Source organism: Struthio camelus, chromosome 23 (assembly GCF_040807025.1).
Source record: "Struthio camelus isolate bStrCam1 chromosome 23, bStrCam1.hap1, whole genome shotgun sequence".
NCBI classification, from domain to species: Eukaryota; Metazoa; Chordata; class Aves; order Struthioniformes; family Struthionidae; genus Struthio; species Struthio camelus.
The window spans coordinates 3,189,918-3,213,051 of NC_090964.1; the positions used below are offsets into that span (position 1 = coordinate 3,189,918).

General features: G+C 43.1%; 1 protein-coding gene across 4 annotated transcripts; it reads left to right on the top strand.

The window, feature by feature from the left end:
- The first annotated feature begins 1,286 nt into the window (after positions 1-1,286).
- CTPS1 (CTP synthase 1) lies at positions 1,287-22,325 on the top strand. Of its 4 annotated transcripts, none has more exons than XR_011135985.1 (20): positions 1,287-1,466; positions 1,997-2,218; positions 2,701-2,871; positions 3,690-3,790; positions 5,017-5,133; positions 6,587-6,670; positions 6,924-7,004; positions 8,833-8,984; positions 10,240-10,372; positions 11,821-11,909; positions 12,809-12,903; positions 13,488-13,550; positions 14,256-14,299; positions 15,220-15,316; positions 15,603-15,658; positions 15,745-15,841; positions 16,249-16,393; positions 18,955-19,045; positions 20,461-20,509; positions 20,606-22,325. XR_011135985.1 is itself a non-coding variant. In XM_068917301.1 (19 exons), the coding sequence occupies exons 1-18, from the start codon at positions 1,335-1,337 to the stop codon at positions 19,037-19,039; spliced, it is 1,920 nt and encodes a 639-aa protein (XP_068773402.1). In that variant the 5' UTR covers positions 1,301-1,334; the 3' UTR covers positions 19,040-19,045; positions 20,606-22,325. The 4 variants fall into 4 exon arrangements, 2 of the variants coding, with proteins under 2 accessions (XP_068773402.1, XP_068773403.1); XR_011135984.1 differs by having other exon boundaries at positions 1,301-1,466; positions 2,041-2,218; XM_068917301.1 differs by lacking the exon at positions 20,461-20,509 and having other exon boundaries at positions 1,301-1,466; positions 2,041-2,218.
- The last annotated feature ends 809 nt before the right edge of the window (positions 22,326-23,134 follow it).

The following is a 23,134-nucleotide window of genomic DNA, read 5'->3' on the forward strand; positions in this document are numbered from 1 at the left end:
TAAAAAGCATGAACCATGACAGGAAAAAAAAAAAAAGAAAATGAAAATGAATCCTGAAAATGAAGCTGATGTGGCCCAGTGCTGAATAAGAGGAGCACACGTTCAGTCACCAAGACAAAGAGCGATGTTCTTCAACTGCAGGGAAGACGCACGACAGAGAAAAGAAAGTAGGGGAAAACAAAAGGACAAAACTAGCCTGAAGTAGCATTAAATATCATGAAACCAAGAGATCTAGTGATTTATTTAAGATTGTATTTCCATGTAAGCAATTGCATTTGCTACAGAAAAGCTAGACGATTAAGGAATACTAGGACAATCACACAATCTACTAATCTATAACCAAAAGCCTGTGAGAACATTTAGAATAATTTAAGACCAGGAGATCGAGCAAGCAGAAAGAGTAAAATGCGTGTGGAGCATCGGGAGCAGTAGCCTGACAACGCGGATCGGTCTGTCCAACAGCAAGGAGAAATCCCCTTGTTTGAAATTCCATACATCAGTCTAAAAACATGCTGAAGGAGAAACGCTGGCCTACTGTTGACCAACGCAAAAACATCTTCTGAACCTAACACAGCCAGGTTCTCCCTCTGTCCTCCTCGGCATTTGCTTGGACTTATTCCTCTTTCCCAGAAACCACCCAGTGGGGTGGGGGTGGGGTGTAAAGAAACCTTTGTCTGGTATTTTGAGCCTCGTGAGTTCCTTTCAGTTCTGTTTCCCTAGTAAACAAAGAGCAGCTGTCAATATCCAGGGTGGAGGGAGGCAGAAAGGACTGTTAATATCCAGTGTGGAGGGAGTTCCTGAAAGGACTAAACATCCCCAGTTCCTCTGCTGTCTTCTTGCAACAGCAAGATGAACTGAGGCTAAATCCCCAGCAGGACTGCAAATACCCCGCACAGCTGGTTTCCCCAGGCCCGACAGGGACAGCACCCTCTCCAAGGGTGCAAGGCCCCCTCCATGGAGGCGATGGGAGGGACAGCGACTCCCGGTGAGCCGGCCACGAGACCTGCCAGTGCCGCGACCTGCGTGCGCCCAATTCCTCCCATGAAGGAGGGCCAAGCACAGAGCTTTGGTGCAGGAGGGAGGGATGCACCGAGAGCACGGGGCAGCGCCGCGAAGGCCACGGCTCCCAGCGCTCGGCCCATCCCTTCAGCCTGCGAGACCACCCAGCCCCGGGCGCGGGCAGCTCCCTCAGGCTGCCGTTACAGGGGGCGCGCGCAGCCCCGCCCCGCCCCGCCCGCCCGCCTGTGAGCGGTGCAAGCGCCGCAGAGCCCTCTCCGCCCACTGCGCAGGCGCAGCCCTCCCTCGGCGCGTGCGCTCCCCGGCGCGCCGGCCTCATGCGCCTCACAGCCGAGCCGGCTTGCTGCTGCCCCCCTGCGCGCGCGCGCGCGCACGCACGGCCGCTCCCTCGCTTCCCCCCCGCCCGCCACGCACCCTCCTCGCGCCGCCACGGGGCCCGGCGGGCACAGGTGAGGGGCGGGGGGGGGGGGAAGAGAGAAACACGACCGCGCGCGCGCGCCTGAGCGGGAGGGAGAGAGTGGGAGGGCGCGAGCGGGCGGCACCATGTGGTCAGGCGCGGGGAGGAGGGGGAAGAGCGGGCGAGACCATGCGGACCCCCGCGGTGCGGGGGGGAAGGGGGCAGATGGCGGGGCCGGTGGCCGGGTAGCGGACACTGACAGCTCGGCGGGCCGGCGGGAGGGAGGGGCCGGGGCGGGCAGGCCACGCCCCTCGGCGGGAACTTCCCGGGGGAGGGAAAGCCTCTGGCCGGCGAGGAAGGCGTGGGGGGAAACCAGGCCCCCGGACGGGCGGGAATGGCGTGTGGAGGGGGACCCTCGCCCCGCCGCTGGGCGGCAGTGGTGGATGCGGCGGAGGCGACCCTCACTGAGGGCCGCGAATGGACGGGGGTTCCTCGCTGCCAGGCGAGGGCGACCCTTGCTGCCAGGCGGGAAGGAAGGACTGGGGAGTCCCTCAGGCATCAGGGCTGTTGCTGCCTTCCTAGGGACGGTTGCCCTGGCCGGAGTCCTGAGCCTCTGGTGGTTGCAGGCAGCGAGGCAGATGAAGTACATCCTGGTCACGGGCGGGGTGATCTCGGGCATCGGCAAGGGGATCATCGCCAGCAGCATCGGCACCATTCTCAAATCCTGCGGGCTGCACGTCACCTCCATCAAGATCGACCCCTACATCAACATCGATGCTGGCACCTTTTCCCCCTATGAGCATGGTGAGCGGCCCTGTGGGGACAGCTGGGCTGGCGGCCGGCCCTGAGCTGTTCGCTGGGGTGCCGGGGGCTGTGCTCGCCTGGGAAGGAGCGAACTCCTGTTCTTGGCAGAAGTGTCTGTGTCTGGCCCCGCAGATGCGATCGTATCGCAAGCTGAGCCTGTCCGCATCTTCAAAGTGACTGGTGGGGTTCATCGTGTCACCAGGTGCCAAATAGCAGAGATGTGCTCTCAGGGGCTTTGACTCTGGTGTTAAATCATTGCAAACTGTGAGACTGCTGCCTGTGTCCAGGGACTTAGTTTTCAATAGATCAGTCCTCTTTGTTAGGCAAAGTTTTTAGTTTCAGCAGCCACTCCTAAACTTACTGTAGCAAGCAGAGACGCTCTTTCCTTATGCATAGTTCTTCTAGCTGTTGCAGGCAAAAACAAGATGCTGACGTAGACCAGATCTCCCTGATGTGTGTTTGCCTTTTCCTGTGTGCTGCAGGAGAGGTGTTTGTGCTAGACGATGGAGGGGAAGTGGACCTGGATCTTGGTAACTATGAGCGCTTTCTTGATATCCGACTCACCAAAGACAACAATCTGACTACTGGGAAAATTTATCAGTATGTCATCAACAAGGAGAGGAAGGGAGACTATCTTGGCAAAACTGTCCAAGGTGATGTGAAGCTTCATTTCTGATAGTTAGAAATACATTACATATCTCTCTCTGGCTTGGGTACTTTTGTATTTCATCCTAATTTCAGGTCTTTTGTCTGATCTACGCTGTCCTTATGGTGTTATCTGTTTTTCCTTTTTCTTTTAAAGGGGAGGAGGGAGCACACCAGTGCAGTAATAGCAATGTGTGCCCTAATGAATCAAGTTACCTGTAATGTCCTCAAAACCTGCCAGTGCTCAGCAACATACTGTGTATTTTGACCTGTATGCTGCACTTAGATCCAACTTTGTAACACAGCAAATCCTAAATGTGAACAGACTTCTCACTAATACACCTGTGGATTATTTCTTAGCTGGTTAAGATGGTTATTGCTTTTTGTAACTCATTTAAATAATATTGTCATTTCATTAGAAAACCCAAAGGATCCTTGAGGATTAGGTCAGTCTCTTCCCTTTTTAAGCATCCTCCATGATTGCTTTGGATAAAGATTTTAATAGACGGTTTTAAAAAAGAGTAATTCTCTCTGCTTAGTGCATGGAACTGTTTGTACCGGAATCTTCCGGCTTCAAGGAAACATTGCTCATATGTGTTTAAATTGAAATAGGATTACGTTTCCTGCCAAGGCCTATGTCTTGAAAATCTCAGCCAAGAAAACTTTAAGAACTTTAAAAACACATACTTCTCTAAAGATATAAATCAGTACTGAAGTGATTTGGAAAGCACTGCCTAGTTATTTTCAGTCATTTGCTTTATAACGATTTAAAGAGAGAAAGGTGCATGGGTTGTGGCTTTAACCTTTGCTGTGATTTCTTTTTCAGTTGTTCCCCACATCACAGATGCTATACAAGAATGGGTAATGAGGCAGGCACGAATTCCTGTAGATGAAGATGGCATTGAACCCCAAGTGTGCGTGATTGAGGTTTGTCGCTCTTAAAAATAAGTTTTGCTTCTTGTGTGGAGTAAAGTGAACTGAACGCAGGTTTGGCTTAGTGAAGAATATTTTACAGTAATGTTCAACTTTACATGTTGTTTTGTTGGTTAAAAATTCCCCTAGTTAGCCTGATGCATTTGCTGTAGTCTTTTAGATGCTTTGTGTCTAAAACCGTAGATCAAAAATTTCAGCACCAAAGACCTAAGATTTTTTTAGGTGCTTTATTTTCTAGTGTAATTTGAGTTAAGCCTATAGAATGGATTTCATTTTCTCTAGCTTTATACATCTAAGTCTGCGTTAATCATGCTGTGCCCTTTTCTTACTTAGTGGAGAGAGGCGGGTCAGGTATATCACCTTCTGGAAGCATTTGTCTTTCCTCCTTGCAGTAAAGGGAGCCTTGGAGTGACTAGCTCAAACAGAGACCCGTAAAAGGGAACGGAACAGATTAGCGGTGACAAACCCCATTCTGTTTCCTGTGCACTGAATGGGGCTTCCTGCTGGCAGAGGAAATACAGTAGGGCTAAGACTCTGAGCTGGTGCTGCTGAGTTGGCTAATGTGGGAGAGAGGGAGGCTGTCAGAGTGCCCATGTCATGGTGACATGGATCTCTCCTTGCTGCTTGATTTCCCGTTTTTGCTCCAGGAGTCATAACCCTGGATCCTGAAGCACTTTCTTAAAACACAAACGAGCTTGTCACTGCTCCAGTGAATGCCTTACGTCTCTGTTCCTGCATGTGTCCAAAATACAAGCAAAGGTTTTCTAGTTACTTAAACTGGCAGAACTTTGCTTCTCAGTGCCACCTAATGTTCATAGATGATAATTCTGAGGATCTGTGATGGTAGTTCACCAGCATTTAAGGACCTGGGTCTTTTCCCTGAAGTGACGGTAGAGGCAAAGTTAATGGCTGTTTATATCTGTCCCTAAAGAAGTGCTGCCCATGTGAGAAGCTGTTTTTCTTGTGGCTTTTTGATATCGGGAAAGTTACAAAGATAAAATAGTAGTTGGGGTAGAATGGAGATGATGAGGTTCTGCACACAACTGGCAAATCATGGTGCTTTTCATACTGGCATTGATGCCCCTTTAGGGAAACAGAGGGAAGTGCTGGGGAGATGTTTTAGTATCCTTGTATGTGTATTTTTGCATGTTTTAGTATGCCTATTTAGTATAGGATATTTTGATATTGAGTTTAATTGTAAATGCTTTTGTCTTTTTTAGCTTGGTGGAACAGTAGGCGATATTGAGAGCATGCCTTTCATTGAAGCTTTCCGCCAGTTCCAGTTCAAAGCCAAAAGAGAGAATTTTTGTAATATTCATGTCAGTCTAGTTCCCCAGGTGAGGACCTAAAACGTTTCACGGTTAGGTGCTCTCCCTGACCCAAAATTTTCTGCCTATGTATCAGAAATGGTGTATCTAAAGACACGCTTGGGTTTGTATTTATGTATGTGGAAGCTTCCAGAAGAATAGAGAATGTACAGTTATATGTTAAAAAAGGTTCGCAAGAAGTGAACAGAAACTTTTCAAAGTGTGTTACTGTGTAATAGATGGCTGGGAGTGCAGCAAATAGTTTTGCATCTTTAGCTGCTATTTTTCTCTCTATGCAATTTTCTCTTAGCTTTTGAAGTTAAATTTACTTCTCAGTGCTGAAACTTTTCATTTCCCTTCATCTGTATATAGTCTTTTCCTTCTGTAAAGCTAATATAAAATTCAGTGATAATAGCCAGATTTCATAGCCGTTTGAACTTGTTAATAGGCTCATATACCAAGCTCTTCGTAAAGATCTTTAATATTTCTGTTAGAGTCTGTCCTTTTTTTCAAGATTAATGTCATCTGCAATTGATGAAATAAATTGGGTTAGTTTTGTAGTTTCAAAACAGAACACTGTTTTGGAGCATAATCTGGTTTGGGTTTTTTTTGTATATATTTTTTCTGCTTGTTTGGATCGTTAACAGCAGTTTAATAGACTCTTACATCTGACTGTTATGTAAGCCATAGCAATCTGAGTGGCAGTTGCCCTTGGTTCATAAATTTAACTAACAAAAGGATTTATGAAGTTGTGATGTGGTAACAATCAATTAATTAGGGATCAAAAAGAATTATAAAATATCCTTATGTGCCAATTAGTTAGGGTGAACTCCAATCAATATTAAAAGCATATGAAAGTGTTTTATGCTGTATAATGTCTGATATAAGAGATTTTCACAACCAAAGGAGGTTATTAACTGCCCTATTTTTGAAGATAATTTGAAGTCTTAATACTCCCTTGCTCCCTGAAGCCCCCCCCCCCCCAAAACCTCTACTATGAAGTTACTACTGAAAATAATTTCTTCCCTGGTTATGTTGGTAGTACCAGTATACCTGGTCCTGGGTGTGGATTCAACACAGCAACTCGATGGAGTTACTGGAGTGGAGATCAGTGTTTTTTTTCTCTTCTCCTTCTTTCTTCCCTGTTCTGTCCAGGTCAGGTGATTTAGGGAAAGAAAATTAGAAATTGAAAACATTAGGTATTTGGAGGGAGCAGTGGGTAGAAACCTTAGGATCTGTAATTTCTTCTACGCTGAGTATAATGCATGCCTGTTTACTGTACAGAATTGAGCTCTGGTTTCTGCTTGTTGCTTTCAGTCCTTGAGATTAAAATGGTGGCATGCAGGGGTATTTCAAGCTCACGTGAAACATCTGAAGAGTGAGTGAAGGCTTTGCATGATGAATAGGGTAGAGAGTAACCTGGTGCATCTTTGCTACGTGTCATTAGAAGTTAATGTAAAAAATTCTGCTCTTCTCTGACTAGCCAAGCTCTACAGGAGAGCAGAAGACTAAACCCACCCAGAACAGTGTTCGTGAACTCAGGGGTCTTGGTCTCTCGCCAGATCTGGTAAGGTTTACTACATGGTTTTTAATTTGAAAATGCAATATTGACATGTTGCAACAATCTCCTAGTCTGAACAGTGCTTTGTTTAAGTGCTCTTGCATATTGGTAATAAACAAATAAAACAAACTGTTTCCCCCCCCCCCCCCCCCCGAGTCATGCAGACTTTGCAGAAAGACAGCTTATTTTAGAGGTCTGTTATATGAGTGTCTGAGTACTTCTGATTCACTTCACGGCCTTGATGTTGCTGTTCTATTAGATTGTTTGCAGGTGCTCCACTCCTTTGGATACCTCAGTAAAAGAAAAGATTTCAATGTTCTGTCATGTTGAACCAGAACAGGTAAAGATTGCTGTCTACCCTGCACTTCCTTACAGTAAATATTCTAGCTGTTTGTCAAATGCTGGGAGTGGAGTTTTGTCTGAAGCTTAATGTTCTTGCATTCTAACTCTGTATTTTGTTAGCTGCATAATTCATTTGCCTGTTTATCTTGCTGTATTCCTTAAATATGTAACTGTTATAGAAAGACTCCTTTTTATGCCAGCGTACCGTTTCTCTGATTAGGTAGACATACTCTAAGAGGCTTAGAGAAATTTATGGAAACCAAGATGTTTCTCCAGTAGCTGATTTTCACCTTACTTACCTTTCCAAATTCCTTCTGTGAATACAGAAGAATGAGATTTTTCAGTATTTAGAGTCCAAAGAGTATTTACCTAAAATTGGGTTAAAAGGATATGTGAATGTCTTTTGTACACTGTTTCTGTCCCAGTATTATTCTTCTGCCTAAGATAGCCCAAGAATAAATTGCACAGGAAGTTTAAATGCTATTTGAGAGGAGCATTATTTCCCTTGAACGTTACGTGGTATGCGAAAATTCCATGTTAGTGTCATTCTTTTTATACCAAGAGTAACCTGTATAGTATAGCCTGAGTTAGGCCTTTGAAGTCCAGCTATAGCTTGTAAAATTTGGTCTTTCTATGAAATATGAAATACCACTTCACAATTCTAGGCTCTAGTTAGTCATTTTTATTATTTTCCTATAAAATAAGATCAAACTGGGTCTCGTAGTTCCATATATTACATTCAGAACTAACTAGCAATCATATTGCTATGTCAGCAGCACAATAGCCACCTATGCTACCTGCTGTTGGCCAGCAGTTGTAAGTAAATTGGCTGTAGTCAGTCACTTTCCAGGAAGTTTAATATTAATTTTATATAGTTATTTCTCTAACTGTGGTTGTACTTGATTTAAATCAAGTACAAATTATTGACTACAGTATAGGAAAATTTGCATTTTAGGCGATTTTAGTGGTGGAGAGTTGAACTCTGCTTTCGTTTGAGTCAGGAGAAATGAGAATTTAAAAGCAGTTGTGCCAATATATTTTTGATCCTTAAAAGTACAGTTGAATTCTTGACAACTATCATCTGTTCATCCAGAGACATCTTTCCTTTTCTGCTGAAGTCCATTTCAGTGAACTAGAACTGTTAAAGTAAATAGTCCCGATTGGCCTAAGAATTATTTACATTAAAAGCACATGTTTAAAATCTAAGTGTGATGAATGACAACCTGGAAAATTAATTGCTGAATTGAGATCATGCATCTCCCTGGTCTGTAACCAAATCGGAAGCCCTGGCCAAGACAGAGCGAGAACAGTGGGTAAAGGACACTGTTACCACTGGGGGTGTAATTCTAGAAGTATGAAGGCCGTCATTCCCAAAAGCTGATGATATCTGTTCAGTCTGAGAGACCAAGAGCAGGTGTGACTAGGCTTGTGGCCAGTTTATTGTGATTAGGGTTACCAAGAAGAACCCATCGCAAGAGAAGTTTCTGTGAAGTGTCCTTTGAACCTGACTATGCACTTGCATAGCAGCTGACTTTCTTGTTGCTTTATCAACCTGTCATAGCCCTTCCCAAGGAGCTTCAGAGAACAGTTGTGACCCCTGGGAAATCATTCAGCTTGGGAAACGGTAACGGATGACCTTTTCAAGTATATGGAAACTAGTGTTAAGCTATTCAGAAAATTAAACAGGTGTTATTTCCTGGAGGAAGTATGGAAAGTGGTCTGTCTCATGGTTGTCCTCTAGAGATAGAGGGTCTCTGAATATCTGTCAAAAAATAATTGCACAGGCACTTAGATCTATTTTAATGACATTCATGTTTTATGAACAGGTCATCTGTGTTCATGATGTCTCTTCTATATACCGGGTTCCTCTGTTGTTAGAGGAGCAGGGAGTTGTTGACTACTTCAGACATAGGCTTGACCTTCCCATTGAGAGGCAGCCCAGGAGGATGCTCATGAAATGGAAGGAAATGGCTGACAGGTGAGCTGCACGACAGGGAGTAGTTTGAGTTCAAACTCCAGATTAGTTTCTCTACTCAGTCATTGATTATTGGGAGACGGGAGGTACTTCATGTTCCTCCAGTGCTCTTATATACTCAATTTTTTTCTTCTTTGTTTTTTACTACAAAAATCCATTTTCTTCCTAGATGCTTAACTATTTGGGGAAAAAAAAGTCATCAGCATGAGAATCCTATTATAGAGACGTTACTGCGTTCCTTGTTATGTGTTGGTAGTGTACTGTCTGTATCAAAACCAGTCTGAAATAACTAAACAGTGGCTAGCTCTGTCCTCTCTTTTTATACAGGAAAAACTGTGTTGTTATGATGTGTTGAAATCCCTATGTAGGCATACTTAGGAGTCATTAGGAGTGTCAATAAAAATATACTTTTCGAGTATGCTTTCAGGCAAGTGAAACAACTGTTTTGTAACTGTTATGTCCAAGACTCTTTAGGACACAGCACTCTCCTCTTTTGGGGAATGGGTTGCTTGTTCCTGGAGAAAAGTGAGCTGAATCTTTTTAATCAGCATCCCTGCCCTGTCTGAAGCCTTAAATGTATTATTCCTTATAAGAAATTCATTTTCAAAGTCAAGGTACTACCCTTTACTCATATACAGTAGCACCAGTAGAGGCTACACCTCTAGAGAATCTCAATAAATGGTATCTTTGTGTGTGCCCAGCAGCTCTGAAACAGACTTCAAACATAGCTGTAAGCAAGAATGCTGCACAAGTCCTATGCTGCCAGATGCTGAGGATTCATATACATAGGCAGTACAACTGTAGGAATCCAGAAGTCCTTCCCATATTTCTAGCCGCTGAAGTGAACTCAGAAGCGTGGGAAGAGGCTGTTCAGTATAAACTTATGCAGAGTTGTGCTTTGATGCGCTCTCTCAATAGTTTACTGCTGACTTTGGATCTAATGCAGCTTCTTGAAAAGACTGGTTTTGGATCTATTAAAAATCATTTTTCAGTATAATGAGCGAGAAGTTAATTTATGTGTAACTTTCTGCAACTTTTTTTCCTCTACCATTAATTTTTATTTCTTCCATTCCTGTTCATGTGTTTAAGTCATAATTGTTGTAATAGGTCAGCTCTTGCAACGTTGTTGTACCTCTAGTTGGACAGGCTTTCGAGAGCCCAGATGTTTATGCTACTTGAAAAGCTGATTAGATTTTAGGCAATTCTTTCCCGCATTTCCTGTTAATGATGAAATAACCCATGTTTTGTTTTTGTTTAGGTATGACCGTCTCCTTGAAACGTGTTCCATTGCACTTGTTGGCAAATACACCAAGTTTTCAGATTCCTATGCATCTGTCATTAAAGCGCTAGAACATTCTGCACTGGCTATCAACCACAAACTTGAAATCAAGGTGTGTGTGTGTATATTTTTATATACAACTTTTCCCGCTTTTTCCACCTACAGAGCCATCCATCCTACATAAGTTGATCACAAATCCCTAGGCAGCAAGAGAAAGTCGATTCAGCTATTGAACTTTATTTACAGCATGAAAACATCTGTCAGGCATAAAACAGTTTCAAAGCAAACCAGCCTTTCATCCGGTAAGATACACAAGGTGTCTGTATAACTGATCTGAGCTCTTCAATGCTCAGTGTTACCGAACTGTGATAGAGCAGTGGATATATTTCAAGAGGACACTGTTGCTTTAATTTCTGAGTTCTAATTGTCGAAAGTGATCCTTTTCTAGGGTTGCAGCTGTGAACTTTGTGGTACTGTCAGGTTTTTTTGACACTTCTGCCTCATACTTGATTAACGTTTTAATGCTGGCTGGTTGCACAGATGCTTTTAAGGGTCTTGGTCGTAGCTAGATGTTCTGAAGAGGTGAAATACATATCTGTTGCCTGAAACTTACTTTCACTTAAATGCGCTTTCTCAAATGCCAAGCAGATTTATGATGCCAGTGAGTCATGAAAATAAGTGCTTGATTTATAACAGCACTGTTGTAAGTCTAGATTACCTTTCAACCTGACCTACTTTTTTTTTCTTTTCTCTTTTGCTGATTTTATTAGACTTTGGTCAAGGGTATGTGGATGTGTCTATGGATAGTTCCTGACAAAACTATATTTATATGGTTTAGAAGGAGAAAGGATTCTTCATGTCCTGTGTGTGGAGATCTTATGTCAGGTTAAAGAGCTGTTTAGCAGAATTCCAAGCTTAAGAAAAAGAGGAAAAACAGTTGTTTAAAAGATTAACAGACTGGCAACATATCCAGAAGTTCAGAGATTCTGGAGATGAGAAACTTGAAAATCTGCGATTTTCTTCATACGTAACACTGATCATAGCATTCTTTAATTACAACAATATTGTGTTGCACAATATCCTGTTGTTCTTCTGTCCCTCTTGAAGATTTATTGATGTACATTTGATGAGATTGTAATTCCGTTATGTCTTGTTGTTTGATTGTTTCCATCTGCATTGCTGTATGTCCCTGTCATGTTCTTTGTGCTCCGTTAAGACTTTGCATTTTTACATTTAATGAAGCTGGGTCACGTGGACTTCAGCTTCACGTATGTCGCAGCAGAGCTCCGGAGAGGAGAAGATACTGATAAACGTGGTATATGTTTATACATTAATAGAGTATACGATGGTGGTGACAAAGCAGTTTTGTTGACTAGCATACAGGAAATCAGACTAGAAAAAGCATAAAACCAAATATCTAGTAGAAAAAAATCAAGAGCTGTCCAGGAGGAATTACAGTATCTTATTTTAATAAGATACTTATTACAGTGTCTTATAGAGAGCTCTGTATTTGCACACTTGTGGCAGTATCTCATCATCCTTTTTTGGGTTTCTTCCCAGTATATTGATTCTGCTGACTTGGAGCCAGCTACTCTACAGGAAGAACCTGTCCGATACCATGAAGCGTGGCAGAAGCTGTGTGGTGCTGAGTAAGACCTTATAATCTGGCCATTTCCTCCAAGAATGTCTGATAAACTTGCTGCTGTTGACAGATTCCGAATTGTTATGAGCCTTACTAGAGACCCTTCTATTAGGCACAACACATTCTGACACTGCCCCAAAGGGCTCACGGTAAAATTTAGGATAAGCTGTAAAATTAAGGAGTAGTATCAAATAAGTGAGGGAGGTAGTGAAAGGCAGTAGGGGAGATGATTACATGCATGAGGATATGCGCAGGCTCAGTGGAGAGACAGAGGGTGAGAGGAAATAAGGGAAAAGGATAAGTACTAGCAAAGTCTGATAAAGCCAAAAGGAGGAAAAGGAAGGTGTCAACATGGCATAAGTTCTTCAGAAAAGAAATGTGAAGTGAGGGGAAAAAGGAAGGAGTTTTACCAGAAAATGAGAATCAGTGGGGATTTTTAGCCCTCAAGGAGGCAGGCTTTGGGTGACAGTAGTAGAATAAAGAATGCCCTGCAGAACTTAATGTCCTTGTGCCTGCGCTTAGGACAACATGCCGCTCCAGCCAGTGGCTTCCTCAGCATGTGCCAGGCTGGGTGATATGTTTGTGAATAGATGTTTGGTGCAGAGGGTGTGAGTCGTGCAACGCGAACTATTGTGTTACAGCCTGCTTTCTTGGGAAGAGTAAATGCGTACTTATAAAATATTTCCCTGAATGTTCTGTGGGTTTTTGTGTGGCAGCTCACGTGAGGTCATATGGAAACTGTGTGCTGCAGACAGGTCTTGCCATTTAGGGAGCTTTAAGACCCTTTTCAATAGTGAATCGCTGAGGCCTGTAAGTCCAAGGTTTTACGGAAGGGATGCGATACATGGCTGGAGGGTGGTATGCTGGTGGGCCCCATGTGAATGCACTCTTTTCATCCTTATGCAGTGGAGTTCTTGTTCCTGGTGGATTTGGTGTTCGAGGAACAGAAGGCAAAATTCTAGCTATTTCCTGGGCAAGAAAACAGAAAAAACCTTTCTTAGGTGAGAAACATGTTTCATCCATAAGAAGAAATAAAAAATAACATTTGTGAATAATAGCCTGACTGGTGTGCAGCAAGCACTCTTCTGATCTTCATTAGGATCTAAAACATAAGAGTGTTGAAGATAACTAACTGAAGAAAGCAATGATCTATGCTCAGCTTAATTGGGTAGTACAGCCATCATCTTTAGTTAGCTCTAAAATGGTCATTATAGGCTGGGATGTGATGACAAGGAATCTCTACAGTGGGGGGTAGGAGTCTCACAGGGAGTTTCAGAGGATGCAGTGGTGATCTTGGCTCCTTGGAGCAAAGGAATGTATGACAGCGTTTAAACCAAACGGACACGATGGGAGACTGGAAATTTCATGTGAGCAGAGTGGCTGTGGAAGTGAGACATGGAAGTAAAACTTACCAGAACTACCTGGCACAGAGTGAACAGCCCCCTAAATCCAAGTCCCAGTCAGAGCCCTCACCACAAGATTTCCTGTGAATCAGGACTGTTCTCTGAAAGGTCTGTATGCTTTGCGGCCCAGGCACTGTGGTCCTTGTCCTGACTTGATCTTTGTTCTGCCTTTCCTTCTGCAGGGGTTTGTTTGGGAATGCAATTAGCAGTTGTGGAATTTGCACGCAGTGTTCTTGGTTGGCAAGGTAATTGCACAAAAATCTTTATGGGTTTGTGTAATTTTTTAATTGATTGGGTAATATCTGTAATTTTTTATTTTTGATGAGTAGAGAGATTTAATTTTTTTAAAATTAGTAAAATTCCCATGTAAAATGCCCATGTGTGCTGGGTGGCATATGGTGCCATTATAGCTAGCAGGAGTGAAGATCAAAAAGCAATTCAGCTGACCAGGCATTTGCATGTTCTTCAGAGAGCTGAGCTGCTTCCTGGGCTCCACTGCCTGAATTGACTGAGTTCCTGTTGTCAAAGCTCCCTTTACGGTCTTCTAAATTTAGTCTCCCAACTTGGTTCTGAGTCTCGTTAGTAGTGAAGGTGAAGGAAAATGTATTTCTCAGGGTACCTCTCCTCCCTTCCCCCTCCCTAGCTTTGTTTAAAATGCTGTGAGCTGTTGTATGTGTACTCCCTCAGTGGTTCTTTGTGAATCACCCTCACTAATTACACCAGCATTGCTTGCCCCAATATTGCAACCTTGGAGCAGCCTCAGAAAGTCACATCAAATATTGCTGATAGTCTGGGGCTGACAGCTCTGTGCAGGTGAATGGCTCAGCAAAGTTAAGGCTGCTGCTTGTCAGAGGTGTGAGTATGAGAGACAGCTGTATCTGGGGAGGTGCCCTATACACGTCACATTGTGAGGGACTTGGTGTTTCTAATCGATGAATGTAACATTGCAGATGCTAACTCGACAGAATTTGATCCCAAAACTAAACATCCAGTGGTGAGTATATGGTGACTTGCTTATAATACCCTTACTTCACTAGACCTTTCTGTGTGTACCTGTTGGTACAGAGACAAGCTCGGATTGGCGTGTTTTGTGGTTTTTAAGTGTATCTTTCATCACTTATTAATCTGAAGAGAAAATGTCTTTGTTTAACTAGCCCTATGGCAGTGGCTGCCTCTTAAAAGATTGTTGTGCTTACGTTAGGTAAAACGCTTTTTTTAAGTTACACTCTTTCATAAAACCAGAATTTTTCGAAGAGGTAAAAGGTTTACAGAGTAAACAGTAAAGATTTGGTGATATCCAAATGTCACTCCATAACAATATTTTATTTTAATCTCAGAAATTAACATAGACAGACATGAATTCTTTGAAAAATTTGTATGTGGCCAGATTTTTATACCTACAGTTCTCAGACTACAGGCTGAGAACTATGCCTTGGCCAGGGTCCCACCATACTGGCTGGCTTCAGCTATAATTTAAAATACTACTCCAAAAGGAACAGGTTTCCAAAAAACAAGCTTATGAAATTATTTATCATATGTAAGTGACTCTGATTTGGGGGTTTTTTTCTTTGAAGGGTTTTTTGTTTGTTTTTTGTTTTTTAACCTTTAGTTCAGTAAACTACGTTGTTAGTACAGTGAAATGGCTGTGTAGGCTTTGACTCAGACCATTTCTTATACTAAAGCTTCCCAAATACCTGCAAACCTTCTGTATGTTCTGTACAGCTTTTATCAGAATAAGCCTCAGCCGCTAGTCTCGTTCTGTTGGTTTTCCTTGTCAAGACAGTGTTCCTGGGGTTGATTTGCTTGCTTTCTGTATGGATTTTGACTGTTTTTTTTCCCCCCTGTTAATGTTTTAGTCTGCCTGAGACTGTTACTTCTCTCTGTTACACCTCCATTTCTCAATGCTTTTCCCAGGTCATTGACATGCCAGAACATAATCCTGGGCAAATGGGTGGGACCATGAGGCTTGGCAAGAGAAGAACACTCTTCCAAACAAAGAACTCGATCATGAGTATGGCATTTCTTACCTCTGTTGGAAGTGATTCCTGGGCATAAGGTGCCTGCGTGGTGGGTGTGGGGAAGTGATACCTAGGAACTGAGCATGTGCTAAAGCATCCTTGAAGGGTAGGTGTTGGTACATGCGTTCTCCTAATGAAATGGAGATCAGTCAATCTGGTCCCCTCTAGAAATGGCAGATTCTGATGGACACTAGTCAATAATATTAACTTGTTAAAACTTGCGTTATATGAACCGTGTTTGGTATTTGCTCTAAGACAGCAACTTCTCTTTTGGTGTAGGGAAGCTATATGGGGATCATGATTTCTTGGAAGAGAGACATAGACACAGATTTGAGGTAAAAATGCTGTTCTGAGGTTTTTGTGCTTTTCTGTGGAATCCAAGCACAAGAGATGATAGGTTTCCCTGCTTCTGGTCTTCTAGGTCAATCCAGAATTGAAAAGCTGTTTTGAAGAGCAAGGTTTGAAATTTGTAGGCCAGGATGAGGAGGGAGAGCGAATGGAAGTGGTTGAGTTGGATGGTGAGTACTTATGCAGTTGGATTGTGAGTATAGGTATTTGCAAGGGAAGCCATTCTGTTAGTTAAGTCAAGCCAAGCCGTTAATTAAGCAAGGACCAGTCCAGGTTCTCTCCCAGAACCATTCTATCCATAAAATGACATCCTGAATTAAACTAAGAAAAAAAAATCCCATGGACTTGTCCATTTAGAAGCAAGAGACGGAATAGGAATGACAATTCCTCCCCATCACCAGAGTTTAAACTTGATCAGCGCTCTGAACTGCAGGAATAAGTGGGCAGTTCAGCGGCACTGAACATAACTACAGTGAACTGGCATTTAGGAGACTATCAGAAGGGTCTTGCAAGCAAGGAGAGACTTCAGAAGAGACTTGGCATGAAGTGTTTGTGTGTTCTGTTTTTTTTCCCTTAGAGCATCCATTCTTTGTTGGTGTACAGTATCACCCTGAATTCCTCTCTAGACCAATTAAGCCATCTCCCCCATACTTTGGCCTCCTCTTGGCATCTGCTGGAAGGCTCATGCATTATCTACAAAAGGGCTGCAGGCTCTCACCCAGGTAGGTTGAGTGAGAACACCAGTCTGACCTTTCACAGGGCAGTGCTTCTTTCTATAATATAAAGCAGAGAATCCTGTTGGCACAGAGTGAGGCTTTGCTGGACTCATAGGGAACTAGTGTGTACTTGCAGCACTCCAGTCTTTCATTGAAACCTACTGCCTTGCGTTTTAATATTGACTGTAGTGCCATAGAGCTGCAGTGTGCCATGGTAAGGTCTTGACTTCAGGGAGACTAAGTCTTTGCAGTGTCCCATTGGGAACTGGAGGTGTTTGCGGAAACTGCAGCAGGGCCTGCTCTTTTAGAAGACTGGAGACCTCAAGGTGTTTTTTCCCATGTTCCTTGTACAAGTCCTAGGTACAAGTTGATCTTTCAGAAACTTATTGTTTTAAAGAATGTGCCCTGGTTGTTGTGGCTTCGTGGTTTTTTTTTTTTTTTTTTTTTCTGCTGAACCAAGCTTTCTGTTGGCTCAGTTTGCAAAGCAACTAATGTTTTGGATAGATTTAATGATGTATTTACTTCCTTCTGCTGCTCTTTAATGTCCTGCAGTTCTGCCCAATAGACATGGGAATATGCAACAAATAAATACCCCTTTCGTGGTGACCCTCTCTCTTCCTTATCAAGGACAACACAGAGAGTTTTCTTTTGTAGCAGGAACACTAACATGCACTGAAAAGAAAAGAAACTAAACTATATAGAAGAGAAATAGCAATAACTTTATTAAAATAAAGCAATGCAAAAAGGAAAGCTTTGGCTTTTCTGCATTGAGCTGCAGTGCTGCTGCACCACAGGAATTCCCATGTGAATGTCTGGAGAGTGGCTGGCAGTTGTGTTCTGACTGATAGGCTTTGAAAAGCATTTCTGTGTGGAGATGCCTCATTTCAATGCTCTAAGGGTTGAGGGATATTTTAACTTACTGCTTTTGCACTTGGAGTTTGGAATGGCTTCTCATAGCAGAGGAGTTTAATTTTCCTCCCTATTGTAATATCTTTGGTTAGTATAATCTGCTGTGGGAGACTTTGGCCACTGTGGTAACAGTGTGTTTCACGTTTAGTGTATAATCTAAAAATATTGATGGCAGTTATAGGCCAGTCTGTGCTTCCATTTATTCCTATGCTACTGTAACTCTCACTAGGTTTTTGGGTAAATCTCATTATTGCACTCCCATAAGGTTCCCGGATGACACCAAACTGGGGGAAACAGTCAATACACTTGAGGACAGAGCTCATCATTCGGAGGGACTTAGGCTGGAGAAATGAGCTGACAGGAGCTTGATGAGATATTTGACAAGGAGGAATGCAGCATCCTGTACCTGGCAAGGAGGAACCCCTTGCAGTAACACAGGCTGGGGACCGGGCAGCTAGGGACCAGTTCTGCTGAAAAGGCCCTTAGAGTTTTAGTAAACAGCAAGCTGAACAGGAACCAGCCACATGCCCTGGCAACAAAGGCGGCCAACAGCATCTTGGGCTGTATGGACAGGAGCACAGCTGTTGTTGATAATCACTTAAGAAGTGATTATCTCTCTTTACTTGTCATTGGTATTTGTTAGACCACATCTAGAATACAGTGCCCAGGCTCTCTAGTACAAGCAAGACATCAATAAACTGGAGGGAGTTCAGTGAAGGGCCACCAAGGAGGTCGGGGGCTGGAGCACTTGCCCTCTGAGGAGAAGCTGAGGGAGTTGAGCTTGTTCAGCCAGGAGAAGGGAAGGCTTTGAGGGGGAGGGGGGACCTCATAGCAGCCCGCCTCTACCTACAAGAAGGTTGTTAAGAAGATGAAGACGGGCTCTTTATAGAAGTACATGGCAGGAGGATGAGACACAACGGGCATAAGTTGAAATAAGAGAGGTTCCAACTAGATAAAAGGGAAAATTTTGTCCCCATTAGGCCAGTCAAGCTTTGGAGCGTGTTGTCCAGAGAGGCTGTGTAATCTCCGTCCTTGGAGGTTTTTAAAATGTGACTGGATAAAGCCCTGAGCAGTCAGGTCTGATCTGATAGCTGAACCTGCTTTGTGGGTGTCCTGAAGCCCCTGCCAATCTGAATTATTCTGTGATAAAAAAGATGTTCCCTGGCAATCAGCTGTTACTGGGAAGCTGAAATAGAATGGCTTATGGGTGGTTAATCAGTGACCTATTTCCTATTTATTGAATTTCATTTGGATTAACTTTGCCTTTATAAAGTGCCTATTATACATATATTAATTTAAACGCACACACCTTAAAATTAACTATGACTGAGCCCCATTTCCAAAGAGACAGCTATTTGCATGCTTTGTGTTTCTGTATTCTCTTACTATGTATTTCCTCCAGAAGTCCTTAAGAAGGTTACAGAGGTTGTGTTCAGTGATGAGTTCCCAGCTCCCTGATGTTTGGTGAAAACTTATTTTTGACTTTCCTAGGGATTTCTTAAGTACCTGATAGCCTCTAAAGAAAGATAGGAACGTAGCAACGTCATCCAGAACCTCAACCAGCTGTGGCTATTACCAGACCCCACTAATTCCTGATGCAAAGATCGGTCTATAAAGCACTTGTGCTCCATAAAACAAAAGCTTTCTGAATTCTGCAGGGACACCTACAGCGATAGAAGTGGCAGCAGCTCACCCGACTCGGAGATAACAGAACTGAAGTTTCCATCAGTAAATCATGACTGACTCCTGGTAACTTTTAATGACCTCAACCTATTTCCTTATGGAAAAATTCCTTGCCCAGTCTTTCCTCTTAACATATGTGAATGTTTCAAATCAATTGGTAGCAAGCTGGCACACCATGAAAAGTCCTGGTGCTCACACACGTGGTCCAGCTCTGTCAAGGGATGCATAGTACCTCCTGTCTGTGTAACAGCTGTGGGTGGGTATTTCCTTCACAAAATGACACATAATAAAGTATGAAAAGATATGTGGAGCTTGGGATTGATTTCAAATAAAGAAAAAAAAATACAAATATACTACACATTCTTGAAATTGGAGGCAAAGCTGAGCAAGGGGTTATTTTACTTAGAAAGTTTAGTATTTTGGGAACAAGCTCAGCTTTGCCAAAGAACATTGTTGAAATAGTCCTTTTCCCCCCCATCTCTTGAGACAGCAAGTTTCTGTGCCAAACCCATGGGTTTGAGCTCTGAATTGTCATAGTGACTGTAAATGTTAAGTGGCTGTGAAAACTGGGCATATACAGTGCAATCTTGGGGGGGAGCATTAAGCCCTAGCATTCAAACTTTAACTGCACTTTTTTTGCTGGTTGTTTTGAAACGAGTTCTCCCTTCATGGAATAGGTGTCCTTGGACATAACATTTTTTCCCACTGCTCTGGCTGCGTGTTTTTGTGTAGTGTTTTCTGCTAAGTTAAGCAGCATTTGTGCACATGCATGTCCAGAGAGTGCAACATTTTATTGTTGAATGCCAGTGGGTCAGGATGGTCAACTCTTCCTTCCTCTCACCTTTCAAGTGATGGGTTACATGAACTGCAGAGTGCCCAAATCTAGACTTCTGTACATCACCATGCCTGAAGACACTAGCATAGAAGTACTTACCCATCCTTGGTCATGGGACCGGGCCTTCACTGGGTGTTGTGTTGTTCCAGAAGTGGTGCAGTAGCAAATTAAAAGCTGAAGAACCCCGCTCTAAAACTTTCTCCTGCTGAAGGTACCCTGACAATTGGGCTCACTGGCAGTATCTAGAATGCCTCCCTGACTTGACAAGTAGGGAGTGCTGCATTGATCCTGATAGCTGCTGTGCCTGCAGGAATCCCCTCAAATGAAGAAGTTTTAGGGAAAAGTCATATTGGCAGATGTGCTGTGTCTCCTGTCTGGTGGACTGGGGTACTTGTACAAGTCTCAGCTCAACTCACTGTTAAGAACGGCAGAAAAATGGATTTTCATTTTGGTACAGGCATTGTTACTTACCAATGGGATGAGCTGGGAAAGGCATGAAGTTAATTCCTCAGCTTTGCAGTGCTCACTTCCTAAATTTTATTTTAATACTGACTTCTAGAATGAGCATCCTTTCCTTGGGGATGTATTATGTTACTCTTGCAATTGCCACAATGTCACTATAAACTAATAGATGTCTTTTATCCAGGGAAGAGGAGCCTTGCCAGGTCCCAAACATTATGTTTATCTGGGATGATGTATGTAAGACTCAGACTTCAGTGTGCTATGTGGTTCCAGGCTGTTGCTCTAGACTATCGGTAATTCCTGCTCCTTGTCGTTTTTTCTTTCTCCAGATGGATCTTCACTGGAAGAGAAGAGCCTTCATTAGATTTTCCAGGCATTCTTACAGCAATAGCTTAAAAACACTGTCAGCTTTGGGCTTTCTTAAGTTATGGTTTTTTAGTTTTGTTATGAAATCCTGTCCCCTCATTTCCTCAACTCTTCTCTCTCTTGTTTATTTCCTATATGGATTCTGATTATTTCTTGTCACAGCTTATCACAGCACATGCATCTCTCGACTTTCTTCAGTTAGCACCATCTCGGAGATAAAAAGCAAATCTGGGTATGAGACTGAATGTGTTAATGTGTTGGGGAGAATCCAATTGCACACTTCCTCCCTAATGCATGGTAATGCTAGCATTGAGTTTGTGTCTTGGACACTCTGGTGTTTGAGTTGCTTTCTCCAACTTCTCTGCTCCCTGAGCAGTCTTTATTACTGGTGAAATTAGTTGGATGATACTAGATTTGGGGACTGTCTTCATTCAGTTCTTGAGCTGTGCTGTGCTGTGCTGCAGAGGATGGGCCTGTTAAGCTTTATGCAGTCTTTATCTGGGGGCAGGGGGTTGGGTTTCTTTTTCAATAATATTTAAAAATGTTTGGCACTGGTGGTCTTGGTGCATTCATTGCCAGCAATGAACTTTAACCAGGAAAATCTTATTCCTGGAATAGAAGAGTTAATCTTGAACCTGATCAGCTCTAACTGTGATATGTCAGTCTGCAGGGGTGCAATTAGCTTAGATCATGTGAAACAAGCAAAACTGTCAGGAAACCCCATCATTGCCTGAAATGAGACGTAACTAACCGTTAGCCCTTTATATGCCAGTGTTTGCTGGTGCTGCTTCTTAGGCTGGGAAATTTCAACTCCTTGCATCAAGGGGGAGGTACAGAAAAGAAAGTGAACTACTTTCATATGCTGCCTTTAAAAGCTCCCATTGTAATTTACCTTGGACTGAACAGTTCATGGTGCTTTTTCTTTAATTTGAAGTGGAGCCTTCCTTTGCCTTTTTTACACTGCGGAAACGTGTATGTGTTCCCGCACTCAGAATGCAATACAGAAGTGCTATTTCCTGATAAAGGGGCCTAGCAATTTGCCTACAGTGTTACTTGGTTTAGTTTGTAGATGTGTGCTGTTCTACAATGGTTTGCTCAGCTTTTCAGTCCTGGGGTGGGAAATGCACTCTTATTACTTTTTTTTCCTGCCTCTTGCTGCAGTGTAAGCAACACGATTTTTCGTCTTTGGTAATTTGGAAGAAAAAAAGAAAGTTTCTCGATTGTCTGAAGTGTCATATGTTCAGAACTCTTCAGTTCATTAACGTTTGGAGAAAGCTATCTCAAGCCTGGCTGAGTACTAACTCCCACATTGTCTGATGCCAAACTTCATTAAACGCTGTCCTGTCTTGTCCGAAGTGGTCTTTTTCACAGTCCCTCTTGCTTTAGTCCTTAATTATTGTAAGTATACATTGTAAAGCTGCTTTTAGCCAAGGAAGCTTTAAGCCTTCTGCCTGTGTGCCAATTTCAACAGTTTTGCAAAAATTATTGACCAAGTTGAGATGCTCTCTATGCTGAAAGAAACGCTGGCCATAAAATGGCTGGTTCCTCAGCAGTGTGAGATCATTTTCAATCTGTAGCATATCTTTTTGTTTTCTTTCTCCTGAAATGTCTTTATTTTGGCCAAAACTGTAGCTGACTTTGTCATGAAATGCTTATTTGTAATAAAAATAAATAACTAGCCAAGAGCTTGCTATATTACTTCCGTATTTCAGATGGAGAAAAAACCCTAAGTATACTGTTGTCTCATTTTTAGTTAATCCAGTATAAGATGGATGATGTTAATTAGCTATATTTGTAAGTGGTTTTCAGACATGTCTTTCTGAAGCCCTGCTGAAGTTGCTAGGCTTCAGCATCCCAGATCTGGGGAAATTTGTTGGTCAAGGATGTGCAAGGAGGAAGGGTATCGGTAACCTTTGTTTATTTGTCTCCGTGTTCTTAGTCCAGTGGTGAAAACTACTGAGAAGGAGCTCAGGGTGGGTCATCTTGGGAGTGTGGCTGTAGGCAAAAAAACCTCTTCCCTCCCTCTAAGACGAATGTTTAAGGTACTCCTGGGGCAGTGTGTCTGATCTGCCTCTGCTGTGCCAGCAGAGAGGAAGTCATACGTACTAGATTTCTGCCAGTTAGGTGAGGCTGGTGTAAGCCTACAGCTTACTGAGGGATGAGATCCGTGCAGGGCAAAAAAAATGGCAGTTTTCTACGGAATTATGCTACGAGCTGCCTTTGGCTCTCCCTAGTGGACTACTTGCAAAGTCCAAGCGCCTCGACAGCTTGCAAAGCCCAAGTGCCTCCCTGTTCCTCTGCCTGCTGGTGAGCTGCTTTGCTAGTGCTCATCAAAAGGTGGTAGGTACATGCAGATACTCAGAGCAGCGCGATCTCTTTGGGATGCGTGCTTCTGTAGGGCAGAAAGTAACACCACTGTGCTGCTTTCAGCATCTACTACAAGCTGTGGTTGCTTACTGCATTCCCAGCAGGAGCATTGCCTGAGCTATGGG